We start from the raw sequence: 22,735 nt of genomic DNA on the forward strand, positions 1-22,735 counted from the left end.
ATTTCTTTTGGCCCAATCCTCTAATCTGTCTAGGTCCCTCTGTATCCTATCCCTACCCTCTAGCGTATCTACCACTCCTCCCAGTTTAGTGTCATCCGCAAACTTGCTGAGGGTGCAATCCACACCATCCTCCAGATCATTAATGAAGATATTGAACAAAATTGGCCCCAGGACCGACCCTTGGGGCACTCCACTAGATACCGGCTGCCAACTAGACATGGAGCCATTGATCATTACCCGTTGAGCCTGACAATCTAGCCAACTTTCTACCCACCTTGTAGTGCATCCATCCAGCCCCTACTTCTTTAACTTGCTGACAAGAATACTGTGGGAGACCGTGTCAAAAGCTTTCCTAAAGTCAAGGAATAACACGTCCACTGCTTTCCCTTCATCCACAGAACCAGTTATCTCATCACAGAAGGCAATTAGATTTGTCAGGCATGACTTTCCTTCCTCTCCCACACCTTTTATCAGTTCATTCTTTCCTTTCTGTCACTCTTTCATTCTTTTCTTCTTTCTTTCCCCTTTTAATTTTTCTTTCCTTCTCTAATGCATTCTTTTATTTCTATAGTTCATTCTTTAATTCTTTTTCTCATTCATTTTTTTCCTGTTTTCTTTCCTTAATCCTTCTTTCTTTCATTTATTCCATCTTTCACTTGTTTTTTCTTTCCTTCTTTAGTTCTTTCCTTCATTCCTTTGTTCTTTCTAACATTTTTTTCACTAATTTTTCTTTCCTTCTTTAGTTCATTCTGTATTTTGTTTCTTCTATCTTTTGTCTATTCTTTAATTCTTTCACAAGAACATAAGAATGGCCAGAGCGGGTCAGACCAATGGCCCATCTAGCCCAGTGTCCTGTTGTCCAACAGTGTCCAATGCCAGGTGTGTCAGAGGGAATGAACAGAACAGGGAAATTATCAAGTGATCCATCCCCTGTTGTTCAGTCCCAGCTTCTGGCAGTTGGATATTTAGGCGCATTCAGAACATGGGGTTGAACCCTTGACCATCTTGGACAATAGCCATTGATGGGCCTGTCCTCCAGGAACTTACCTAATTCTTTTTTGAACCCAGTTGTAGTTTTGGCCTTCCAAACATCGCCTGGCAACGACTTTCACAGGTTGATTGTGCATTGTATGAAAAAAGTACTTCCATTTGTTGTAAATCTGCTGCCTATTCATTTCGTTGGGTGACCCTTGGTTCTCCTGTTACGTGAAGGGGTAAATAACACGTCCTCATTCGCTTTCTCTATGTCAGTCCTGATTCCATAGACCTCTGTCATGTCACCCCTTAGTCACCTCTTTTCCAAGCTGAACTGTCCCAGTCTTTTTAATCTCTCCTCAGGTGCCAGCTGTTCCAGACCCTCAATCATTTTTGTTGCCCTTCTCTGCACCTTTTCCAATTCTCATGCATTTTTTTTGAGATGGGGCGACCAGAGCTGCAGGCAGTGTTCAAGGTGTGGGCTTACCATGGATTTACATAGTGGCATTATGATATTTTCTGTCTTATTATCGATCCCTTTCCTAATAGTTCCTAACACTGTTCGCTTTTTTGACTGCCAGTTCACATGGAGCAGATATTTTCAGAGAACTACCATGATGACTCCAAGGTCTTCCTTGAGTGGTAACAACTAATTTAGACCCCATCATTTTGTATGTAGAATTGGGGTTATGTTTTCTGTGTGCATTACTTTGCATTTATCAACACTGAATTTCCTCCAATTCATTTTTTGCTTGTTTTTTCTTGAATTCATTCTTTTTCACCCATTCTTTCCTTCTTTAGTTTGTTCTTTCATTTCTTCTTTCATTCATTCTTTAATGCTTTCGCTCATTCTGTCTTTCCTCCTTCAATTTGTTCTTCATTGCTGTTTTTTTCTTTAATTAATTTTTTCACTCATACATTCTTTCCTTCAGTTCATTCTTTTTTTCACGTTTCCTTCTTTAATTCTTTCACTGATTCTTTCTTTCCTCCTTCAATTCATTTTTTGCCTGTTCTTTTTTTAATTTGGTCTTTCTTTAATTCACTCTTTCTTTGCTCATTAGTTCTTTCATTCTTTCAGTCTTTCTTTAACTCATTCATTCTTTTATTCATTTTTCAATTCCCTCTTTATTTTGTTCTTTGCCTTTTTAGCTCCTTCATATTTCCTTATTCTTCTTATCCATCTCCTGGCTCTTGCTCTCTCTTTCTCAAACACATATGCAGAGTTGATGCCCTTATAAAGCAGACAGGCACATGCTCTTTTCACTTCCTGCACTGCTAGACACACACAAGCGCTCTTCAACTCCGGAGCCGTTTGTAACCCCAGCTGTTAGCAAACAGCAGGCAAAAAAAACAACCCGCTTAGCCAGTGGCTTGAGGCAGAGGGAGAGTTTGCTCAACCTCTCCCTGCCCCGGGATCACCGAGCTGGGCCTCCCCCCAGCCCCGACCCTTTTCTTCAGGAGGGTAAGTTTGGGTGGGAGGTGCCAAGGGGGAGCGGTGTGAGGGGAGGTGGTGGCTGGGGAGGGGGCCAGCTGGGCCAAGGGGACTGGAGTGTGTCACACGTGTGAGACTGGGGCAAAGCGATCGTTGTGCGGTCCACGTGGCAGGTCAGCCAGGCCGGGCCCAGCCCAGCCCTGTATTGACTCTGGGCTATTTTTGGGGAGGGGTAGGGCCATGTGGCTGGCTGTGCTGGAACAGGAAGAGAAGGTGAGGGGGACTCACGGAGGCTGCCGGGTGGTGGGAAGCCATGCTGAAGAGGATGCTTGAGTCGATTACAGAGCTGGGATGTTGGAGGGATACAGGGGCATTGGAGAGGAGACCCCTGCGATGGGGGTACCCCAGAGTGCTGCCAGAGAAGCCTGACATGAGAATCCTGGCAGCTGGGGAAGGCCTAGCACCTCCACTCCCGCCAGGGGGTTGTGGGACAGCCCAGGGGCAGGGCAAGCCCCTCAGGTACACGGGTTGGTCTAGGGGCTGATCTTCCCCCAGGGAACAAATCTTTGGCTGGATCCATCCCCCTGTAAGGGAGCGACAGGGCTCCTGGCTCTTCCCCCAGGGGGCTATTCCCCTTTGAAGCCATTTTCCCACCTAAATTCCTCTTTCTTAATGTTCTCTCATCCCACCTTTGGAGATTTGCAAACTCAACAGAGTTCCAAACATTTTGTCTCCCCTTGGAAATGAGCCCCATGTAGGATCAGCCCCAGCACCAGGCCAAGGGCAAGCCTGGCTGGGATGGCGTGGTTTCCAGCCCCATGTTGCTCCGGCCTCTTCACTCCAGCTTCCAAACTTGTGCCTCATTTCGGGGAGCGCTGCCCCACTCCCCCACCTTGGTCTCTTTCAAAGTCTCTGCCCTCAGCCCCGGTGGGGGGGCGCCTGGCTTTGGGATCGGGTTGTTCCAACTGGATTGGCTGCCGCTTTCCCCAGTGCTTAATTTATGCCAGGGCTCAGCCCCGGCACCTCAGAGCTTGGCAGATCATAGCCCCCACATTGCTGGGCTTGGCAGATCATAGCCCCCACACCTCTGAGTTTGCTGTGTCAGTTAAGAAAGCAAAACAATTGCTTGAGCCTGGCAACTCTTTCGTTACAAATCAAGCACTGGCTTTCCCATGTGAAATCCCGTGTTGGTATTTGAGAGTCACAGATCCCAAGGCCAGACCGGCCCACTGTGAACCGCTCGTCTGACCTCCAGCTGCCTTGACTGAGTCTGTGTTTGAAAGAGAGAGACCAGGTAGGTGAGGTAACCCCGCTCATTGGACCAACTTCTGTCCAGTTTTCCAGCTCTACAGAGACCAGCACAGCTACAACGACCCTGCAAACACTGCTGAGCTAGAGCAGATCTATAAAAACAGCCAGTCTCCATTTCCTGCCCAGGTGGACTAGCTCTCCCAGCCTGGTGGGTATTTCCCTGGCCTGGCTCATAGCATCTGTTACTTTCAATAGGAGGAAGGATGGCCCAGTGGTTAGGGTGCTAGCCTGGGACTGAGTAGACCTAGGTTCAGTTCCTTGCTCTGCCACAGACGTGGGCAGGTCACTTGGCTTTTCTGTACCTCAGTTTTCCCCATCTGTACAAAATGGATAATTGGCCTGTCTGTGTGAGGCTACAAAGGCATTGAGGGGCTCAGACACTACAGGCCAGGTAAGTCTCTTTGACAGATGGATACTATGCTGTTTACTCCCTCTTCCAGACTGGTACGGCAGAGGTTAAATAAGACCAGATCTCTGCAGCACCCCCCTCCTATGCTTTACCATTTATTTAGAGAGGGGAGGGGCAAGGAGAGAAAGTGGGAGCGGGCAAGCAGGGGACGGGAGGGGCAAAGAATGAGCCAGTCATTCTGTGTCCTCAGCCTGTGGCCCCAGTGGAGCCAGGATGGCACTGACTCTGCAGCAGGCGTACCATCGGCGCTGGTGGATGGCATGCACCGCCGTACTGGAGAACCTCTTCTTCTCCGCCGTGCTGCTGGGCTGGGGCTCCCTGCTCATCATGCTCAAGCATGAGGGCTTCTACTCCCACATGTGCACAGGTGAGAGGGGAGGGGCCCAGGGAAAGTGAGTGGGGTTGAGTGAGAGAGTGGGAGGGACCAAGCTGGAGACGAGAGAGGAAGGTCAAAGAGAAAGTGGGAGGGGCCAAACATGAAAAAGGAAGGACAACAATAAAATGGGAGGGGCCAATCAGCAGAGGAGTGGGGGATGATATGAGGAATGGAGGGCAAAGGGAAGCAGTGGGAGTGGGCAATCCGAGGAGGAGCTGAGATGTGGACAGGTGTGGCCAAGCAGGGGACGGGTAGAGCCTGAGATGAGATGGGGCAGAGCTGAGATGGGGTGGGAGGAGCCACAGGAAGATGGTGGAATGGGGGAATGTGGGTGTGTTTGGGGCATGGCTGGGGCTCAGTCCCTGCCAGAGGCCCCACATAGCTGGGTTCCTCCCCAGATCAGCCGGGCTGGTTCTGGCCCCTCATTGCAGGCGGGTGGGCAGACCCGGCGGGGTGGATGGATCTGACAGGGTCTGGGTCCTCTGCCTGGCACGAGGCACAGCCAGCCAGACACAGCCCGGGGAGGCACAGACGGACCTGTGGGGGATTGACAGGCACCATGCCTCTGGCTCCTCCCACTGACCCCAGCTGCTTAGGGCCAGGCCAGGCCAGGCCCCCCTCAGTGGGCCCTGGGCACTGATGTACATGTCTGCCCTGTGCCAGGCTGTGCAGGGACACATCCTGCCTTGGCCCCCCTGACATTCACCCCATGGGGCTGCAGCATGCTTGTGGACAGGGTGACAGCAAGACCGGCGCTTGTCACAGACCCTGCCAGGCGTGATGCCGTACAGCATTCCTGAGCCAGGGCTGGGAGGCTGGAGACCCGCAGGGACACCTCTACTTCACTCCTGCCCCCAATGGGATCCTGCTCCCTGCATGGGAACCCCTGCCCCTCCCATCCCCCCTTGCCTCCTGTTTCCCCATGGGAACCCTGACCCTCCCCCTGACAGCCCCCTGCTCCCCCTTTGCCCCTTATCCCCCATAGGGCCCCCTCAACCCTCATAGAGACTCTGTTGCCCCCATTGAGAGTTCTGCTTAAATCTCATGAAACCTCTTGCCTCCTGTTCCTCCACTGAGAGCTTTCCTGCCCCGCATGAGCCTTCTTGCTCCCTGACGAGACTCTGTGCTTCCCCCCAAATAGCTTCCGCCAGGGGCCCCTGCCTCAGTCATGGAGTGAGAGGTGGGTACGGCCCTGGGGCAAGGGGGGTCAGGGTGAGTGGGGGGGGGGCTGGTCTGACACTGCAAATGTCCCCAGGTGAAAACGGAACCAACGGCTCGGCTCTGGAGCTGCCCCCCAACCACTGGCCTAGCTGCGTGGAGCAGGAGGAGATGCTGAACCTGGGCTTCACCATCGGGTCCTTCCTGCTAAGCGCTGCCACCCTGCCCCTGGGGGTGCTCATGGACCGTCTGGGGCCCCGGCCCCTCCGCCTCCTCGGCAGGTGCGGGGGAGTCCGGGGGTCAGGAACCCCCTGGGTGGGGGTGTGTGGAAGCGGGGCCCATGGATTGGGAGCTGTGGCCCTGAGGAAACAGGGCTGGGTCCTAAGATGGGAGAAGTGGCTGGGACAAGGTAAATGGAGGGGGAGGTGTCTACTGGGGATGTCCCAAGGTGGGGGGTGCAGGAGGTGCCCATGGGGGAGGCTTGGTCCTGTCGGGGGGAGGGGGGGGGCTCAGGGATATGCTTAGGGTGGCTAGATCTCAAGGTTGGGGGCACTGTGGGAGATGGCCATGGGGATGGAGGGATCCCAGGGTTGGGGAAGGGCCATAGGGGATGCTGATTACTACCCTGTGTCCCTGTAGTTTCAGCTTTGCTGTCTCCTGTGCTGTGATGGCCCTGGCTGCCTACAACCCCCCAGGTGAGGTGAGGGCCCCTTCCCACAGCTCCCCACCCCTCTGTCTCCCCAACCTGTTTCCTGAAGCCGATCCATATCTCCACTGACACAGTCCCCCCATCTCCACTGCTTATCTTGCTTTCTGCCGTCCCCTAGTCTCCCAGCCCTGCGCTCCTCTGCTCCCCAGTCTCCCAATACCCCAGCCCTGTGCTCCTCTGCTCTGCCATGCCCCAAACACCCAGCTCTGTGCCCCTCTGCTCTCCCATCTCCCCAAATCCTCGGCCCCACGCTCCTCCGCTCTCCTGTCCCCCACCAAACACTAGCCCTGCTCTCCTTTCTCCCCAAATCCCCAGCCCCGCACTCCTGTCATAGAATCATAGAATATCAGGGTTGGAAGGGACCTCAGGAGGTCATCTATTCCAACCCCCTGCTCAAAGCAGGACCAGTCCCCAATTTTTGCCCCAGATCCCTGAATGGCCCCCTCAGGGATTGAACTCACAACCCTGGGTTTAGCAGGCCAATACTCAAACCACTGAGCTATCCCTCCCCCAGCCCTGTGGTCCTCTGCTCTCCAGTCTTTCAAGTTCTCCAGCTCAGACTCATCTACTCTCCCCATCTCTCTCTCCCCCAGTTCTCTCCCCACTGATTTTCCTCGGCCTGTCCCTGAATGGCTTCGGGGGTATCTGCCTGACATTCACCTCGCTGACGGTGAGTGTGGGATCTGTGCCCCCCTGGGAAGAGGGGCTGTGCTTGTCCCTGTGGGGCAGGAGGGAGTGCTGAGCCCCTTGGGAAGGCTGGCTGGGGGGAGCAGAGGGGAGGAAGAGGTAGCATGCCAGCCCTCCCCAGGGGCACAAAATATCTTTGGTCCCAAGGCTCCCCCTTTGATGCCCACAGGGGTCAGTGCCCTGGTCTCCTCCCAGGTCTTGCCGTGGGGGCCTGAACCCCACAGCTGAGTACCGAGGAGGCAGGTGGCATGACAGGACCCTGGCCTGGAGTCACATGGCAGGGGAGTGACTAGCTCCCCTGCCTGTTTTTGGGTCTCCACGACTCCCTGCTGTGCTGTGCCCTGCCCCGCTGAGGAGGCCTGTGCCCAAGAATGGAGGCGTCACAGCTCACTCAGCCACTCCTGCCCCATGTGAGATTTGGTTCAGGAGCGTGGCGAAGCACCCAGCTTTCAGGGTGGGGCCCAGCCTGGGTCCCCAGTGTGTGTGTGTGTGGGGGAGTGCGAAACGTCGTGCTCACTGGCAGGGGGCTCTGTGCTGTCTCTCGCCATCTCCCAGGCTCAGCATGCTCTCCCCTCATTGCTTCGGGCTGATGTGCCACTCGCCTGCCTTCCACGTCCACGGCTCCCATCGCTCTGGGCCAGGCTCTGAGCCATCTGCCTCCTGGCTTCCTCTGCATGGGCCCGACTGGTGGCTTGTCCGGTGGGGCAGGGGCACTGGCCCGGCACCCAGCGTGGCTGGGTGGGGCTGGTTGCCCTGTGGGGTGGGGACAGGGCCAAGCTCTGAGCCTGGCACAGGAGGGCCTTGTGCGCCCGCTTGGGTCAGGTGGCAGCTGGGGCTGTGTTCGCCCCATGCTGAATGCTCCTGTCTGTGTTGGTTTCTGGGGGGTGCGCAGCTGGGCACTGCGGTTCTGGGCACACAGAGAAGGCCGGTTGGCGGGAATGTCGCTGCAGGGTTTCCATTGGGGGCGGGGCTGGGTCCCCAGTTGGTGGAACTGGTCTGGGGTGTTCTTGGGGGCCATATCCACATGCCAGCTGCCAGCATGAGCCCGCACGCTGCCCTCTGTGATGGGGTCTGACCTGGGGGTTGTGCACACGCTGCATGCAGCACTCTGAGTGGGGAAGTGTGGCAGCATTGGGTGCCAGCGAGCTCTCAAGGCCGGGCTGCCAGGTGACCTTGGCAAAGGGATGGGAACTGCTCTATATGGGCAGAGCAGAGCAGAGTGGGCAGTGCTGCAGCCTCTGGCATGGGGCACTGCCTGGGTCAGGGGAGGGGAATCTCTCCATCCAGCATATGAGGGGTTACACACTCCCCACCCCTGTGGGGTCATGTTGCATCTTGGCACAGGCACAGCCCCGCCCCCCCACCTGCCAGCAGTCACGTGACCTGGGCAGGTAGCTGGGCAGCCAATAGGAAGGCAGGATCGTGGGGCACACCCCCTTGCTGAGGGGATGGGAGGCAGGGCACGTGTTGGAGCTGGGCTAGGGCCCCAACCACGTGCTGGCCTGTTTACTAAACCAAGGTGCCCTGCTGCTTGCAGCTGTATCTGTGGGAGGGGAAGAACAGCCCTGATCCCCTTCCCCATGGGGCCCCGACACTGTCCAGAGTGGGATCCAGCCCTAACCCTCCCCCATGGCACCCTAACCCTGTATCTAGGATCCCTCCCCAGGGGGAATCCAGATCTCCTCTCCCCTTCCCCCACCCGCTGCTCCCCTAGTGAGACACCCCCCTCACCGGGGGTCAAAGGGAAACGGCTACCCCAGGCCTGAGGAGAGCTGGGCCCCTCAGGGCAAGTGGGCCTGAGCCGGGCCCGGGGAGGGGCCTACAGCAGGGAGAAGTGGTGTCCATGGGCTGGAGGGGGAGGGAGCTGTCCCTCACCCCCCCGTGCCTCTCCCCCCACTAACCTCTCTGCTCTGTGTCCTCCCCAGCTGCCCAACATGTTTGGGAACCTGCGCTCCACCTTCATGGCGCTGATGATTGGCTCCTACGCCTCCTCGGCTGTCACCTTCCCCGCAGTCAAGGCAGGTTCAACCCCCTCTTCCTGCCCTAGAGCAGTGGGTGGCCTGGGCTGCTGGACTGGGGGGCTCACAGAGAGCTATCAGCACCCCTGGGTTACGTGGGGAGAAATCAGGGGTATCGGGGTGACCCCTGCCCAAGAGGCCAGCCAGATCCTCCCTGTCCACATCCGCCCCCCTAACCTCCTGCTCCCCTGTTCCCAGCTGATCTACGACGCTGGCGTCTCCTTCATTGCCATTATGCTGACCTGGTCAGGCCTGGCCTGCCTCATCTTCCTCAACTGCCTGGTCAACTGGCCCAAGGAGTCCTTCCCGGCACCCGAGGAGGCGAACTACACGTGAGTGAGGGTGGGGGAGCTCCAGCCTTTCCCAGCAGGGGGCGCTGTAGGGAGCAGGGCGGGGGCACTGGCTATGGGGGGAGCTCCCGGCTACTCCAGCTTCAGCTTCTCCTACCAGGTGTTAGTGGCAGGTCTCCCCTAGCAGGCGGCGCTATGGGGACAGTGGCTGGTCTCCTGCAGCAGGGGGTGCAATGGGGGGCAGTGGTAGGTCTCCCCCAGCAGGGGGCGCTGGTTCTCCTCTCACCCCCCCTTTCCTGGGTCAGGAAGAAGATCAAGCTGAGCGGGCTGGCACTGGATCACAGGGTGACAGGCGATCGGTTCTACACCCATGTCACCACCGTGGGGCAGCGCCTGAGCCAGAAGGGGCTGTGCCCGCAGGAGGGCAAGGAGCTTTGCCCATCCACGCAGGACCTGTGCCATGGGGCCACGATGCCTGCCGAGTGTGAGTGCCAGCTGGACCCAGCCTGGGGTGGCCCCAGCACCCATGGGGGCAGATCTCAGGGTACCTTGCAGAGGGCAGGGTCTCTGGGTGAGGGAAGTCCTGCTGCAGCGCTCCCTGCTGGGCTGTGTGCGCCCCGGGTGGGCAGGGTTTGGGGGCTGCTGGGCTTCCCCAGAGTGTGTGGGGGGGAGGTTCAAGGTGTTAAGGGGGAAGGGCTTTGCCAAGGTGGGAGGCAGCGCTTCCTGAGGACGGCAGTATGACAGGGCCACCCAAGAGTGTCTGAGGGTCTGACACCCCCACGGGGAGCAGTGTGTGTGAAGGGGTTCTGTCAGGCTGGGGGGTGCGGGCAGGTGCGGGGCTCTCCCAGGCTGCGGCTACAGGAAACTGTAGGGAGTTGCAGGGCTCTCCCAGGCTAGGATTGCATGGGGGTGCAGTGCAGGCAGGGCCAGATTAACCTTTTGTGGGCCCAGCACCAAACATATCTGTAGGCCCCCATGAAGGCAATGGAGCATGGCGCGGGGAGGTCAGTCCCTAGAGCAAGGCCAGCCATGGGCAATGGGACATGGCATGGCAGGGGCGGCCCTGCTCCACCCAGCCCAGTGCGAGGGCACTATTTACAAACCAGCAGTTGCCAGGCGCACAGTGGCCTGCCTGGCCCTGTGCTGCCAGCATACCCCTTTTCCTCGTGGGGTGGGCCCATGCTGTGCCACACAGCCCCCCCCAACCAACACTTCCCGACTCCCTATGGCCAGGGCTCCCCTGGATCCACTATGCCCAGTGCCCTCTCCACCCCTCCATAAATGCACAGCGCCTTGCACAACACCACCCCTGCCCAGAACCCCATCACAAGTGCCCTGCACCCCCCGTAGAACCCCCACTCCTAGTGCCCCAACACACACATCTTCCCTGCCCCCTTACAGCCCAGCACCGCCACAGAGAGAGACCCACTCCCCCACGCCCTGCCTTCTGGCCGCGCTCACCAGCCCTGCTGGGAGGTGGCTGTCTGCCAGGCTGAACTGTCAGCTCAGCCAGAGCTGGTCCCAGGTCCGGGAATCGCTCTGGCCCCTTGGGAGTGGCGCGATCAGCCAAACAGGACCTGCCCCGGCTGGGCTCCCTGAGGACCCACTTGCCTGGAGAGGCCCACCAGACCCCCTCTCCCCACCACTGTCATCCCCCCGCACCGGCTGAGACCTGAGACTGGCCAGGCTTTTGCACCAGTCCCAGGCGGCTCAGCTGTGGGGAGACATGCGGGGCCGCACAGGTGGTGGGAAGCAGAGACTGCTCGGAGCCAGAGATGCACTGGAGGCCAGCCGGGGGCAGAGAGAAGCAGGGGGCTGGGGATGAGGATGGAGAGGAGCCCTCGGCCAGCCAGTGGGCAGGCTGAAATGAGCAAGTGGTGGGCAGGGAGCCAGTGGGGTCTCGGGGCACAGTGCAAATGGAGCAGGCCAGGGCCCCTTCTGAGCATGGGCCCGGCTCCATTGTAAACCCAGCACTGAGTGCAGGGCTCTCCTAGGCTGGGGGTACAGGGCACCGTAGGGAGGTGCAGGGCTCTCCCAGCCTGGGAGGTGCCAAGCTCTAACAGGCTGGGTGCTGCAGGGGCTCTCCCAGGCTGGGAGGTGCAGCCTGGGGCAGCAGGTGGTGTGTGCGTGGGGCTTCCCCAAGCTGTGTGTGGGTGGTGCCAGCTATGCCCCCAACCTGCCAATTTATGGCCCGGCAGCTGCTCCGCGCAAGGCCACTGCATCAGGCAGTGACTCTGCAGGCCAAGGGGCGCTGCCTGGGTGTCTGACTCCACCTGCTGGAGGGATCGGGGAGCCTGACCTTCCCTGGCCATATGCCAGACGCCGATAAGTTGCGCTGGGTTCTGCCTGCGGGATCTGGGGCGGCCCTAACCCACAGGGGGAACGGAGCATGCAGTCACCCACGCGGCCAGCCTCCTGCGCAGCTGCTAGACTGGGCTCAAGGTTGGAGAGAACCCAGGAGTCCTGGCTCCAACAACACCCTCCCCCCGCCCCAACCACTAAATCCCACTGACCTACCAAAGCTGGGCTACAACCAGGAGTCCTGACTTCCACCCTGTAACTAGACCCCACTCCTCCCTCTCACAGAGCTGGGAGTAGAAGCCAAGAATCCAGCAGTGTTGAGATTCACCTTTCCCACATACAAGAGAAGAGGTGGGCTGTGACAGACACCCCTGTCTGTTTGTAGGGGGGTGATGGGGGCTGCGGTGAGGAGAGCATGGGAATGACTCTGGCTGAGGCTGTTGGGGGGATGGGGGCTGCGGTCAGGGGAGCGTAAGGATGACTCTGGGTGAGGCTGTCGGGGGGACGGGAATTGCGGGGAGGGGAGTGTGGGGATGGCTCTGGCTGAGGCTGTGGCGGTGATGGTGTCTCTGATGGTGGGTACTATCATGTCTGGTGGAGGAGATGTGGGGGTTGTCTGGGGCAGACAGTGACATCTCCTCCTTGCCTTCTCCCTGCCCCTGCCCCCGCCCCCACCTGCAGACTTGATCCCCTTCCGCCGCAGTGTCTGCTCCCCCATCTTCCTGTGGAGCCTGATCACCATGGGCATGACCCAGCTGCGCGTCATCTTCTACATGGCAGCGATGAACAAGATGCTGGAGTTCCAGGTGACAGGCGGCGGCCAAGACGGTGAGGGGAGCAGAGGGGTGCAGTGGGGTGTCATGGATCCACAGGCTCTGCTCTGCTCCATGCCCAACCTCTCACCAGTCCTTGGCCCCCAAGGCCCCACCTCGTTCCACAGGGGCAGGCCCATGGCCTCTAGGGCCCCAGCAAGCCCTGTCTGTCTCCGTGGCTCCCTGCAGCGAATCCAGCTGAGCCAGTCCCCTGCGGGAGGTTTGTGCCCTTTGGGGCGCTGTACTGTCAGTGATATCTGCAGCAACAGCAGCAGCCTTCCCAGGCACGGGGGAACAGCGTATTACCTGCCTGCCCATGGCATCGGAAAGGCCTTGGGTTAACACAGAGAGGCAAAGGTTGAGCTATAGTCCAGCCTGGCCAGCGCCGGTGCAATTAGCCAGCCAAGCTGTTATGGCCTCGATCTCCATCTGGCTCCTTGTCAGCCCCGAGGCCTGGCCACCAGCCTCCTTTCCCCTTTGTTCTCCCTCTGGGGCCTTTGCGCTGCTTCCCATCTGAGGGCCAGGGGAATATCTCCCTCCTCCTGGCTGGTGGCTGCTGGGGTGAACAGCACGGTCATTGGGGTTCTCGCTCTCTTGCTGGATTCTCCATTGATGTGGGTTGGTTTTCGCCAGTCCTTTGCCTACCCTTTGTACCACCCCAGCCAGCCACGGGACACACCCACACCTCATGGTTCTTGCTCTGCCCCAAGAACAGCTGGTTAATCCTTTGTACTCCTGTGCAGAGCAATCAAAGCACAGGGAAACTGTGGCATGCATAGGGCTCATAAACATAGTACAAAATTTCCACTTGGTCACAAGGGGACATAGGCCAGGTGGAGGCGTTAGGTGGGGGCCTGCTCTCATGGACCCACAGGGTGCGTACTGTGCCCTGACGTTTCCCCTGTCCCTCGGAGGAGCCCCACAGAGGGCCCCACTCTTCCTTAAGGGCCAGTCACGCGGCCTCCCTGCCTCTTGGCTCCACCGGGAGCTCTGTTCAGTGAGGCCGCGCAAGCCAGGCTTCTGGCCACAGACACATCCACTCTTCGTGCCAATGTGATTTTCAGCACAAACCTGCCCTAACTCTCAGCCCAGCTGGCTCTCAGTTTGTTGTCCAAGGGCTGAGTTCGTCCATCCACCTGCAGGAGGATCCCAGGGATCGCTGGGGCTCCCACTGGCTTTACAGACCCTCAATCGATGTGGAGCCAGGCCCCAGGCTGTTATGGGACCCAACACCTCCTGTCCCCAGAACCTCTTTTAATCCTTTTGTGCCCACAAGTAGCGAGGGAAACTGAGTCATGCATAAAAATATCTCAGAAAATCATCACTTCATCACAGGAGGGCATAGAGCACAGAGGGAGCTGTGTGTGTGGGGAGTTGGGGTAGGAGGGGGAGGCAGAGGCCAGCAGGAGGAGCTGGGTTTGGGTGTGGGGAGGAGAAGATGTTGGAGGGACATAAGCTAGGATGAGGGAGGGGACCTTCTCTCCAGGCCCTTTATCCCCTGTCTGTGTCTCTCCCCCTCTTTGACTCTAGTGCCGGAGGAGCGGATGGAGCAGGCCGAGGACACAGGTAGGAGCGGCTGGGGGTAGCCAAGGCCAGCCCTGCCCTTCCAGCCTTGCTAGCCAGGCCGGGGTGGAGAGAGAGGCAGTGCTGTGGAGCATCCCAGAGTCCTGTCCCTGGCCCCAGCTCTGGCAAGTTATGGAGCTGCCAAGAGACTGGGGAGCCCCAGTCCGCAGTGGGGCAAAAAGTGGAAGTGGGGTCTCCCACATGGGGTGGCCGATGCACTGATGCCCTCCCCAGGTGATGTGTGGGCGGAGCCTGCAGGCAGGGTTCTCCCCTATAGGGCAGAAGGATGGGGTCTGGGTGTGGTGTTCTCCCCCTGATGGGGAAGGGCATGGGCATGGGCATAAGGGTCTCCTCCCTGATCAGGGACTGGGGGTGGGGACTGGGCACAGGGGTCTCCGCTCTGATGGGCGTGGGGTCAGGGCCTGGGAGTCTCCGTGGCAGTGGGGTTGGGGGCGGGGCCTGGGCACCGGGTTCTCACAGTCTCCCTGATGGACAGTTGGGTTCTACGCCTCCGTCTTCGGGGTCATGCAGCTGCTCTGCCTCGTCACCTGCCCCTTCATCGGCTACGTGATGGACTGGCGCATGAAGGACTGTGTGGACGGGCCGCTGGGCATGGGTGCCATCGCAGCAGCTGGGTGAGAGTGTGTGCCCGGAGCATGGACCCTGCTGAGGGGCTGGGAGTGTGAATCCTGGCACTAGTCCCTCGGGGTGCAGACCCAGCTTGGGGGTCTGGGGGTGCGAATCCTGGTGCTGGTGCCCCAGGGCGCAGACCTTAGTGGGGCTGCTGGGGGGTGAATCCTGTCTCTCATGCCCGGGGGCATGGACTCTGCTGAGGAAGCTGGGGGGTGAATCCTCACACTGGTGGCCCGGGTCATGGACCCTGCTGGGGGGACGGGTGTGTGTATGTGTGAATCCTGGTGCTCATGCCCCAGGGCGCTGACCCCGCTGGGCTGGCTGGTGACTCTTCCCCTGCCATTCCCAGCGCCAGGGCCGAGAAGTCACCTGCTAGGCCCCGTTACCGCAAGATCCAGAAGCTCACCAACGCCATCCGGGCCTTCACCTTCACCAACCTGCTGCTGGGGGGCTTTGGGGTCACCTGCCTCATCAACAACCTACCTCTGCAGGTACCGCTGGCACTCTGCCCTGCTCCCCCATGGTGCCCCAGGCAGGTGCCGCCCCTGGCCTGCTCCCTCCCACCCCATGGCCCGCCAGAGCTGGTGCCGCACTGAGTCTCCTGACCTTTCCCATTGTGCCCCAGGCCCAATGGTCATTGTCTGCTGCTGATCCCCTGTTCTGATGCCCCCATCTCTCTCTCTCTCTCTCTCTCTCTCTCTGCAGTTTTTGACCTTTGTCCTTCACACCATGGTGCGAGGCTTTTTCCACTCCGCCTGCGGTGGTCTCTACGCGGCTGTGTGAGTCGCCCCCCCCCCAGCTCCGCCCCGACCTTCCTGCATACCCCGCCACACCCAGTCCTGGAGCACTGGCCGGGGATGCCCACAGGGGCATGACCCAGTAGCTGGGGACCCCGTCTCCCTCCCTCCTTAATCTTCCTGGGGGTCCAAGCCCAGCTGGCTAAGGTTGATGGAGTTCGGTGTGGGTTAGTTGTTCTTGATGGCCAAATATATGGGGGGAGGGATACAAACCAGCTGGGATGTGGGGCAGGCGGGAGGGGAGATGGGGGGTTGCCCCCTTGAGTCCTCTCGTTCTCCTGTCTGCTGGGGCCAAGGGGAGAGGTTTGGGGGTCACTAATCAAGGGGGCCTCACTCCTAGGACTTTGGTTACCCGGAAGGAGCGCCAGGTGGGCAGAGCCCTCATTGGCCGCTTGGCCTGTGGTTGCAGGTTCCCGTCCAGTCACTTTGGCACTGTAACTGGCCTGCAGTCGCTGATCAGCGCCGTCTTTGCTCTGCTGCAGCAGCCACTCTTCATGGTTGTGGTGGGGCCCCTGGCCGGCGACCCCTTCTGGGTAAGTGAGAGGGCCATGACCTGGGGCCAACCCTGTCCTGGGATCCCCTTCCCACAGGCCTCAGGCTGGGGAGCCCCCGCCCCCACCCCATGGAGCTAGCATATGGCAAGGGGGCAGGGCAATACCAGTTCCTGACCCCACCCCCAAGGGCTTAGACTCTGCCCTGCTCTGGGGCTGATCCACCAAGGGGTGAGGGAGGCTGGGGCGGGGGGTTGGATCTGGTGCCCTTTCCCCTGGCTGGGCAGGGGGCTCTGTGGAGCACCTGGCCCCGTTAGACCAGAGGTTGCCATTTGCCCCAGTTGAATGCATTAGCTGACACTGGAGAGGTAAGGGGTGGGGCTAGACCCAGGCTCCTCCTACCATCCTGGAAGGGGCCACAGGGACCTCCCTGCCCTTGGAGAAAAGGAGCATCTTTTGGTATACTGGGTGGAAGGAACAGGATGGCTCAGGGAAGAGGGGAATGGGACATAGGGCCTTTCCCTTTTACGAGGCACTGGCTCTGATCTGACCCCAGGATGGGGTCACTGACTGGCTTGGGGGGTAAGACCCAGAGTCTTTGCCCTCTAGGGAGTGCTGGCCCCTGCGCCTGGCTGGCTTGGAGTGGGACAGTCCCTGGTGGGGCAGGTGCCTGTGTCCAGATTGGCAAAGCTGCCCAGTTGGCACTAAAAAGGTCTTGCCCCCCCCAGGGGAGGAGTGCAGGGCTGTGGAGCGGGCCCCTTTCCCAGCATGCCGTGCAGTTAATAGGGGGTGGAGAAGGAACATATTTTGGTGGCTGAATCACTGAGTGGGTAGCTCAGCTGTGAGATGAAATCACTGATTTCCCCCCCCTCCAAATCTCTCCCACTTGCTTTGCACCCCCCCTCCTCCCCGCAGGTCAATTTTGGCCTCCTGATCTTCTCTCTCCTGGGCTTTCTGCTGCCTCTCTACCTCTGCTACTTCCGGCGCACCCTGCTCCAGGACCAGACGACGCTCAGAGAGATCCCGGACCTGGCTGAGAGTGCCCAAGTCAAACTCCAGGATGGCGTGGCCCTCAATGGCATGCTGAGCGCTGATGACACTGAGGCATAGGGGGGGCTGGAGAACGGGGGGGGGCGGGGGGGAGAGCGTGGGTGACATAGAACAAAATGCCAGATCCGCTCATCAGACGATTGCCGAACAGATGGGATGAGACACTAAGAGCAGGAAAAAGAAACACTTGTAGGTTTCAATACGCGGGAGCCATGGAAATAGCCGAGCTGCGTCGAATTTCTAATAGTTTTTTTATATATATCTAGAGAGAGAAAGAGAGATCTATATATTTTTGCAGTGAACTTTATAAAGCTCTATGGCTGTAAATAGCTAACCAAAGATCGGGGTGCACTCCTAAGCCCCAAATCAGGACGCGCCTTCCCATAAAGATCTGCCCCATGGAAAGGGGTGCTGGATCAGGGCATTCAGGATAATAATTTCTAGCACTTACCTAGCCACTTTCATCTGTCAAACTGATGGGTGAGTATCAGAATTCCCCTCCTCCCCCCATGTTATAGATGGGGAAACTGTGTAGCTGCCAGGTCCTGGGTTTGAATCACAACTTCCCCCTCTCTGCCCTGCCTGACTGAGCCTTCACCTATCTGCTAACATGGAGGGGTCAAAAAATTTCCTCACCCTGCTAGGATGTCCCTCATTGGCTCACACTGGGTTGTTGATAAAGTTTCTTTTAAAACAAATGAAAGGAAGTATTTCTCCACACAACACACAGTCAGCCTGCTGGAACTCTGCCAGAGGATGTTGTGAAGGCTAAGACTAACAGGGTTAATAAAAAAAGAACTAGATAAATTCATGGAGGGTAGGTCCGTCAATGGCTATTAGTCAGAATGGGTAGGAATGGTGTCGCTAGCCTCTGCTTACCAGAAGCTGGGAATGGGCAGCACAGGGACTGTCCCGATGTTTAGGTCTTTGTCCCGCATTCCGACCGATGCACGGTGGGGACGCCATTTGTCCTGATATTGCGGCTTTGGCCGCTCTGGCGTTTTTTTTTTGCTTCATCAACTCCGGCCGCTTTTTTTTTTTTTTTGCTTCCCCCATGTGTCCCGATATTTTCTTCATTTCATCTGGTCACCCTAGGGCAGCAGGAGATGGATCACTTGATGGTTACCTATTCTGTTTTGTGTCCAGTTTTGGGCCTCACACTACAAGAAGGATGTGGATAAATTGGAGAGAGTCCAGCGAAGGGCAACAAAAATAATTAGGGGTCTAGAACACATGACTTATGAGGAGAGGCTGAGGGAGCTGGGATTGTTTAGCCTGCAGAAGAGAAGAATGAGGGGGGATTTGATAGCTGCTTTCAACTACCTGAAAGGGGGTTCCAAAGAGGATGGCTCTAGACTGTTCTCAATGGTAGCTATGATTCTTGTCTCCTGACACTGGAGTGCTGATCAGGTTTCCCCTCCCCTATTTTATAAGCTATCTCGCTGTGTATGGTGGCTGTGGATCCCACCCCACCCCAGCAGAACCAGTCCCTGGGAGGTGTCTGGGGTGAGTGGCTGCCGGGTGCATATTTCTCAGGTACTCCTATTCATCTCTTATTTGGGAGAGAGCAAACGTCCATGTCCACAAATAGTACTAAGGGTGGATCAGATCCAACAGTGGGTTCTGAGTCTGGCTGCGGCCTTCTCGGGGGATGGGTGCAGGCGCTGGGTTGGCAGTACTGAAGGGAGGTGCTTGAAATCATAGGCTATCTCTGTCATTCCGGGCAGCATTGGGGAGCAACCACAGTTGGCCACCTTCCAGTGACATCCATGGAGGCGTTGCATCCATTCTCTGTGGTGCTGCATCCCCTTCCCGGGGGCCAGTAAAGGGGTTGGCCAGGAAGAGGTGGGAATGGGCCCCTGCCCCCCTCCTCTCTGTAAGCCCCACTGTCTCTCTCCTCCCCCATCGCTGGTGCTCCACAGCCGGGGGGGGGGGGATTTAATTTATTGTTCTGCTCATATGTTTCAGAGGAAATAAAAAGGCAAATATGAGGCCTGGTGGTGATTGTGTCTAGGGGATCTGGGCCCCACCCCAGTGATATCCCATCTCTCTTGGGGCTTCCAGGAATCTCAGGACAAGGCTCCTCGGGAGGTGGCATCTAAGGAACAGGGGCTCAAGTCTTGCCCCAGATCAAAAACGGGCCAAGAGGCAGGAATCAGAGAGCAAGATCATCCTGGCAGCGGGTTAATGCCAGGTCTGCTGGCTCTGCACCGGTTCCTGTGTCTAAGCGCTTAGAGTGCTGGCAGAGAAGGTTAGTGGCAAAGCGGCAGCAGCTGCAGTGGAGAGCACACCCAGGGCGTGAGGTCAGTCAAGGCATAGCGAGGGAGCCCAGAGGGACAGGAACGGGCGACATGCCAGGAGCTGGAATTCAGTGTCTGCTCAATGCAAGGAGATGGAAGAATTTGAACCCCACGTCCCACCTGACGGGTCTGAAATAATTGTTGCAGCTCAGAAAGGGGCCTGGGTGTCATTGCAGACAGATCAGTGGAGAGCTCTGCTCAATGTGCAGCCACGGTCGGAGCAGCAAAGCTGTGAGGATGCCGAAGGAACGAGATGGTGAATAATAGTGAGGATATTATAGTGCTTTCCTATCAGTGGATGGCGCAGTCTCCTCTGGACACCATGCGCTGCACAAGTCGCCTCATCCCCAGAAGGATAGTGCAGATCTTGTGGGGTTCAAGGAAGGGTGACAATGATCCAAGGGCCTGGAAACATGCTCCAACAATGAGAGAGTGAAGAAATGGGGGATTGTTACCTTAGAAGGGATGTGGGCGCAGACGGGATGGAAGTCTATAAAATACCAAAGGGAGAGCTGGAGCTGCTGCTTTCCTTGTCTCCTGATACAAGGGGACAGTTGGAGATGTGGAAAGGGGGCAAATTCCCACCTCAAGAGTGGAAAGTCTTATTTTATACAAGAGACCATTAGCCAGGGGAACTGCCTGCCACAAGATTGCAGTGAGGCCAACAGCAGGGCTCCAAAAAGGGACTGGCCATTTCTGTGAGTAACAAGATTAGGCTGAGTTTTAGTGAATGCTGCCTGCGTTGGGGCAGGGATATTAGAGCTCCGGCTGTGAGGTTTAAGCCAATCTCTGATTACTAGTGATGATGATGAGACCTAATGTGTGTGTGGGGTGGGCAGATTATCCCACATCGGATCCTATGGGATTCTTTACACTTTCCAGGGTAGCCGCTGGTTCCAGCCACTATTGGAGATGGGAAACTGGGCTAGATGGCCCTGGGCTCTGCTCCAGTTGGCTGGGCTCCGTGTCCTCCATGGTGATTGGCCGCACCACTCGCTGCAGCCTCATGACACCCTGTGATCACCCAGTCAGAACAGGGTTGGGTCTGGTTAGTACTGTGGTGGGAGGTGCTGTCCCCTCAGTCAGTGCTGGCTTCTATGCCCCAGCGTGGTGCCAGGGGGCGCTGTGCTGTAGGGAGCAAGGGTGGGGTGTCACGGATCTACAGGTTCTATGCTATGCCTTCCCTGGAAGCCCTCACTTGGGAAGACTCCTTTAAACACGCCAGACCCCCAAAGGGTCACACCTTTGCACCAGGACAGGCCATGTGGCTTCAACGCCTCCAAGACCAAGCCTCTGTCTCCAGCCCTCCTCCTTCATCCCGCAAACTGCGCCCAGCATGTCCAGTTGAGCCAGACGCCTGGCCAGTGACCAGCGCGCCTCTACACTTATCTGCAGTGATCCCAGGCTGCCATCTCCAGGGTTATTAGTCACCTGGCCCCACGCATGGGGAAGGCCTGAGGTCAGCAGGGAGAGGCAAAGGGTGAGACAGAGCTCAGCCTGGTCTATGCCAGGGCTCCTTAGAGCCATGCTGCTCTAGGAACCATCCTTGGCTTTCTGGCTTCGTCTCGGTCCCAGGGGAGAGCACCAGTGACTCTGGGAGGCCAATATTCACTGCAGGTTCCTGCTACTGCTCTGCTCCGGATGGTACTGGGCTGCGCTGACATGTTCAGCTGCCTCTGTAGGGAGGCATTCAGCTTCACTTGCTGGGGACGGTGTGTGCAGCGAAACAACTGGCAATCGCGGCTCTTTGGTGGTGGTCATTGGGGTTGCCATTGTCTCTGTAGGCTCTGCCAGTGATTGGCATTGGTGCCAGTCTGCCCTTAATGAGTCCTTCAGATCACCCCATGCAGTTACACATGCCAGACGCCTCGGGTCTCCTGTGCTTTACACTCCGTGTATAGCCAGCCGCATGGAGCACTAAGAGAAATTGAGGCACGCATTGAGTCATACAAATATGACAAAAATTCCTAAATTTGTCACGGGGCTCAGTAGGGGGCACTCTTCCCTCCCACTCCAGACTGGCCCCAATGCCCCACTGGAGTACTGGGCATGCCATTCTACAAAGAGCAGGGTATGGGCTCTGTAGGGCTTCATCTCGCCTCACAGTCAGTGCAGCCTCCAATGCCCCAGCGCAGCACTCGGGGACACTGTGCTGCAGGAAGTGGGGGACTAGATAGGGGGTGCTCTCCCCTCACAGTCAGTGCTGACCCCAATGTGGCATTAAGGGGCTCGGTGCTGTTTTAGGTTCTAGCTTTCAGATGAGACTGACAAATGAGGCCTGGCTTAGGTGCAATAACAGAAGAGCCTGTTTACTTTCCAAAAGCACAGGGGCATTTCCTCGCTCCCCCCTCCCCACAACTCCAGCCCTGTATTTATCTTCTGCTTCCCCTCACTGCCCCATGGAGTTTCATTTCGGCAGCGCTTTGGTCTGTTTCTTTGCCTAAATGCTTCTGCTGTGGTGTTAATAACAGCTGCTGCGCCTCCCCCCCAGAGGTGGCTGCATTTGCATTTGCCCCTGGAAAGGGCTGTGGGGGGTCCTTCGGACTGCAGTATCAGTGACATGGATGTTATTGCCCCATCCTCTTCTTAGTGGAGCTGAAGCCCAGACCCACATGATTGCCCAGAGCTGGGTTTGTATTTAGGGGGACTGTCCCCTGTTGCTGTCCCCTCAATATCTTGGCAGCACAGTGTGCTCCCAGTCACGATAGGCGTGGCATCTGGATCCCACTCTGCCGCTCGATGGGCTGCGTCTCTCAGTGCCAGGGACCCGCTGGCAAGCATGATGGACGCACTGACTGAGGGCGAGGCTTGCCAGCAGGCAGGGTAAGGGAAGGAGCAGAGTGGGGGGAGCAAGGCTCCTGGGAGGGGGCTCCCTCATGAGCTGAGATTCCTGGAATGGGGTGGGTAGAGGGGCTAATGGCTGGGGGGCACCTATGAGTGGAAGAGGAGGTTAGGCTCCAACTACAGGGGTCTGTGTCAGGGTGCAGCCTCCAGGCTCTGTCTCTTCAAGCTCTGTGGGGAAATCCCAGCCCCTGTGCCCTAGTGCCCATCTCCTGCCGACTCTGGTGGGTCCAGCCCCCGCCTGCCCTCCCCCGTGCCACCACACACTGGTGCCCTCGTGTCTCCATAGGAGCCAGCTCCAGCAGGGCTGGTGCTGGGGTCAGTCACGTATTAGCCTGTACACACTATGTGGGGTCCCTGGCCCCTTTCTTCCCCTACGCAGGGACCAGCTGCTGATGCCATGTGTGGCGGGGTGGGGTGGGGCAGGGCTCTCTCTCTCACATACTCTCATGCTCTCTCTCATGCAATGCAAAGCAAGGCTGGATGGTGCCCTGGTCAGAGCAGCCGAACCCTGCAGGAAGTTTGGGGTTAACAGCAGGTGTTTTGCCTGGGGGGAAGGAGGAGAGAATTTCCTTTGCTTTT

The 22,735-nt window shown here is 57.8% G+C and overlaps 1 protein-coding gene across 7 annotated transcripts; it reads left to right on the forward strand.

Moving 5' to 3' along the window:
• The first annotated feature begins 2,175 nt into the window (after positions 1–2,175).
• Positions 2,176–17,084, forward strand: SLC43A1 (solute carrier family 43 member 1). Of its 7 annotated transcripts, XM_073346781.1 has the most exons (16): positions 2,176–2,437; positions 4,318–4,494; positions 5,645–5,683; positions 5,759–5,942; positions 6,301–6,356; positions 6,964–7,040; positions 8,983–9,075; positions 9,274–9,407; positions 9,671–9,849; positions 12,348–12,494; positions 14,009–14,044; positions 14,538–14,676; positions 15,024–15,165; positions 15,380–15,453; positions 15,881–16,004; positions 16,878–17,084. In XM_073346781.1, exons 1-16 carry the CDS (start codon positions 2,227–2,229, stop codon positions 17,070–17,072), a joined length of 2,007 nt encoding a protein of 668 aa, XP_073202882.1. In that variant the 5' UTR covers positions 2,176–2,226; the 3' UTR covers positions 17,073–17,084. The 7 variants fall into 7 exon arrangements, with proteins under 7 accessions (XP_073202882.1, XP_073202887.1, XP_073202883.1 ...); XM_073346786.1 differs by lacking the exon at positions 9,671–9,849 and having other exon boundaries at positions 12,348–12,472; XM_073346782.1 differs by lacking the exon at positions 5,645–5,683.
• The last annotated feature ends 5,651 nt before the right edge of the window (positions 17,085–22,735 follow it).

Source organism: Lepidochelys kempii, chromosome 6 (genome assembly GCF_965140265.1).
Source record: "Lepidochelys kempii isolate rLepKem1 chromosome 6, rLepKem1.hap2, whole genome shotgun sequence".
Lineage (NCBI taxonomy): Eukaryota > Metazoa > Chordata > Testudines > Cheloniidae > Lepidochelys > Lepidochelys kempii.

Bases quoted from the DNA above. Each gene is read 5' to 3' on its own strand.
- SLC43A1 (XM_073346780.1), top strand. From the start codon at position 2,227: ATGCTCTTTTCACTTCCTGCACTGCTAGACACACACAAGCGCTCTTCA. The intron at 4,495-5,758 runs GTGAGAGGGGAG...AAATGTCCCCAG, and splicing joins CTACTCCCACATGTGCACAG to GTGAAAACGGAACCAACGGC. The intron at 14,677-15,023 runs GTGAGAGTGTGT...TGCCATTCCCAG, and splicing joins GGTGCCATCGCAGCAGCTGG to CGCCAGGGCCGAGAAGTCAC.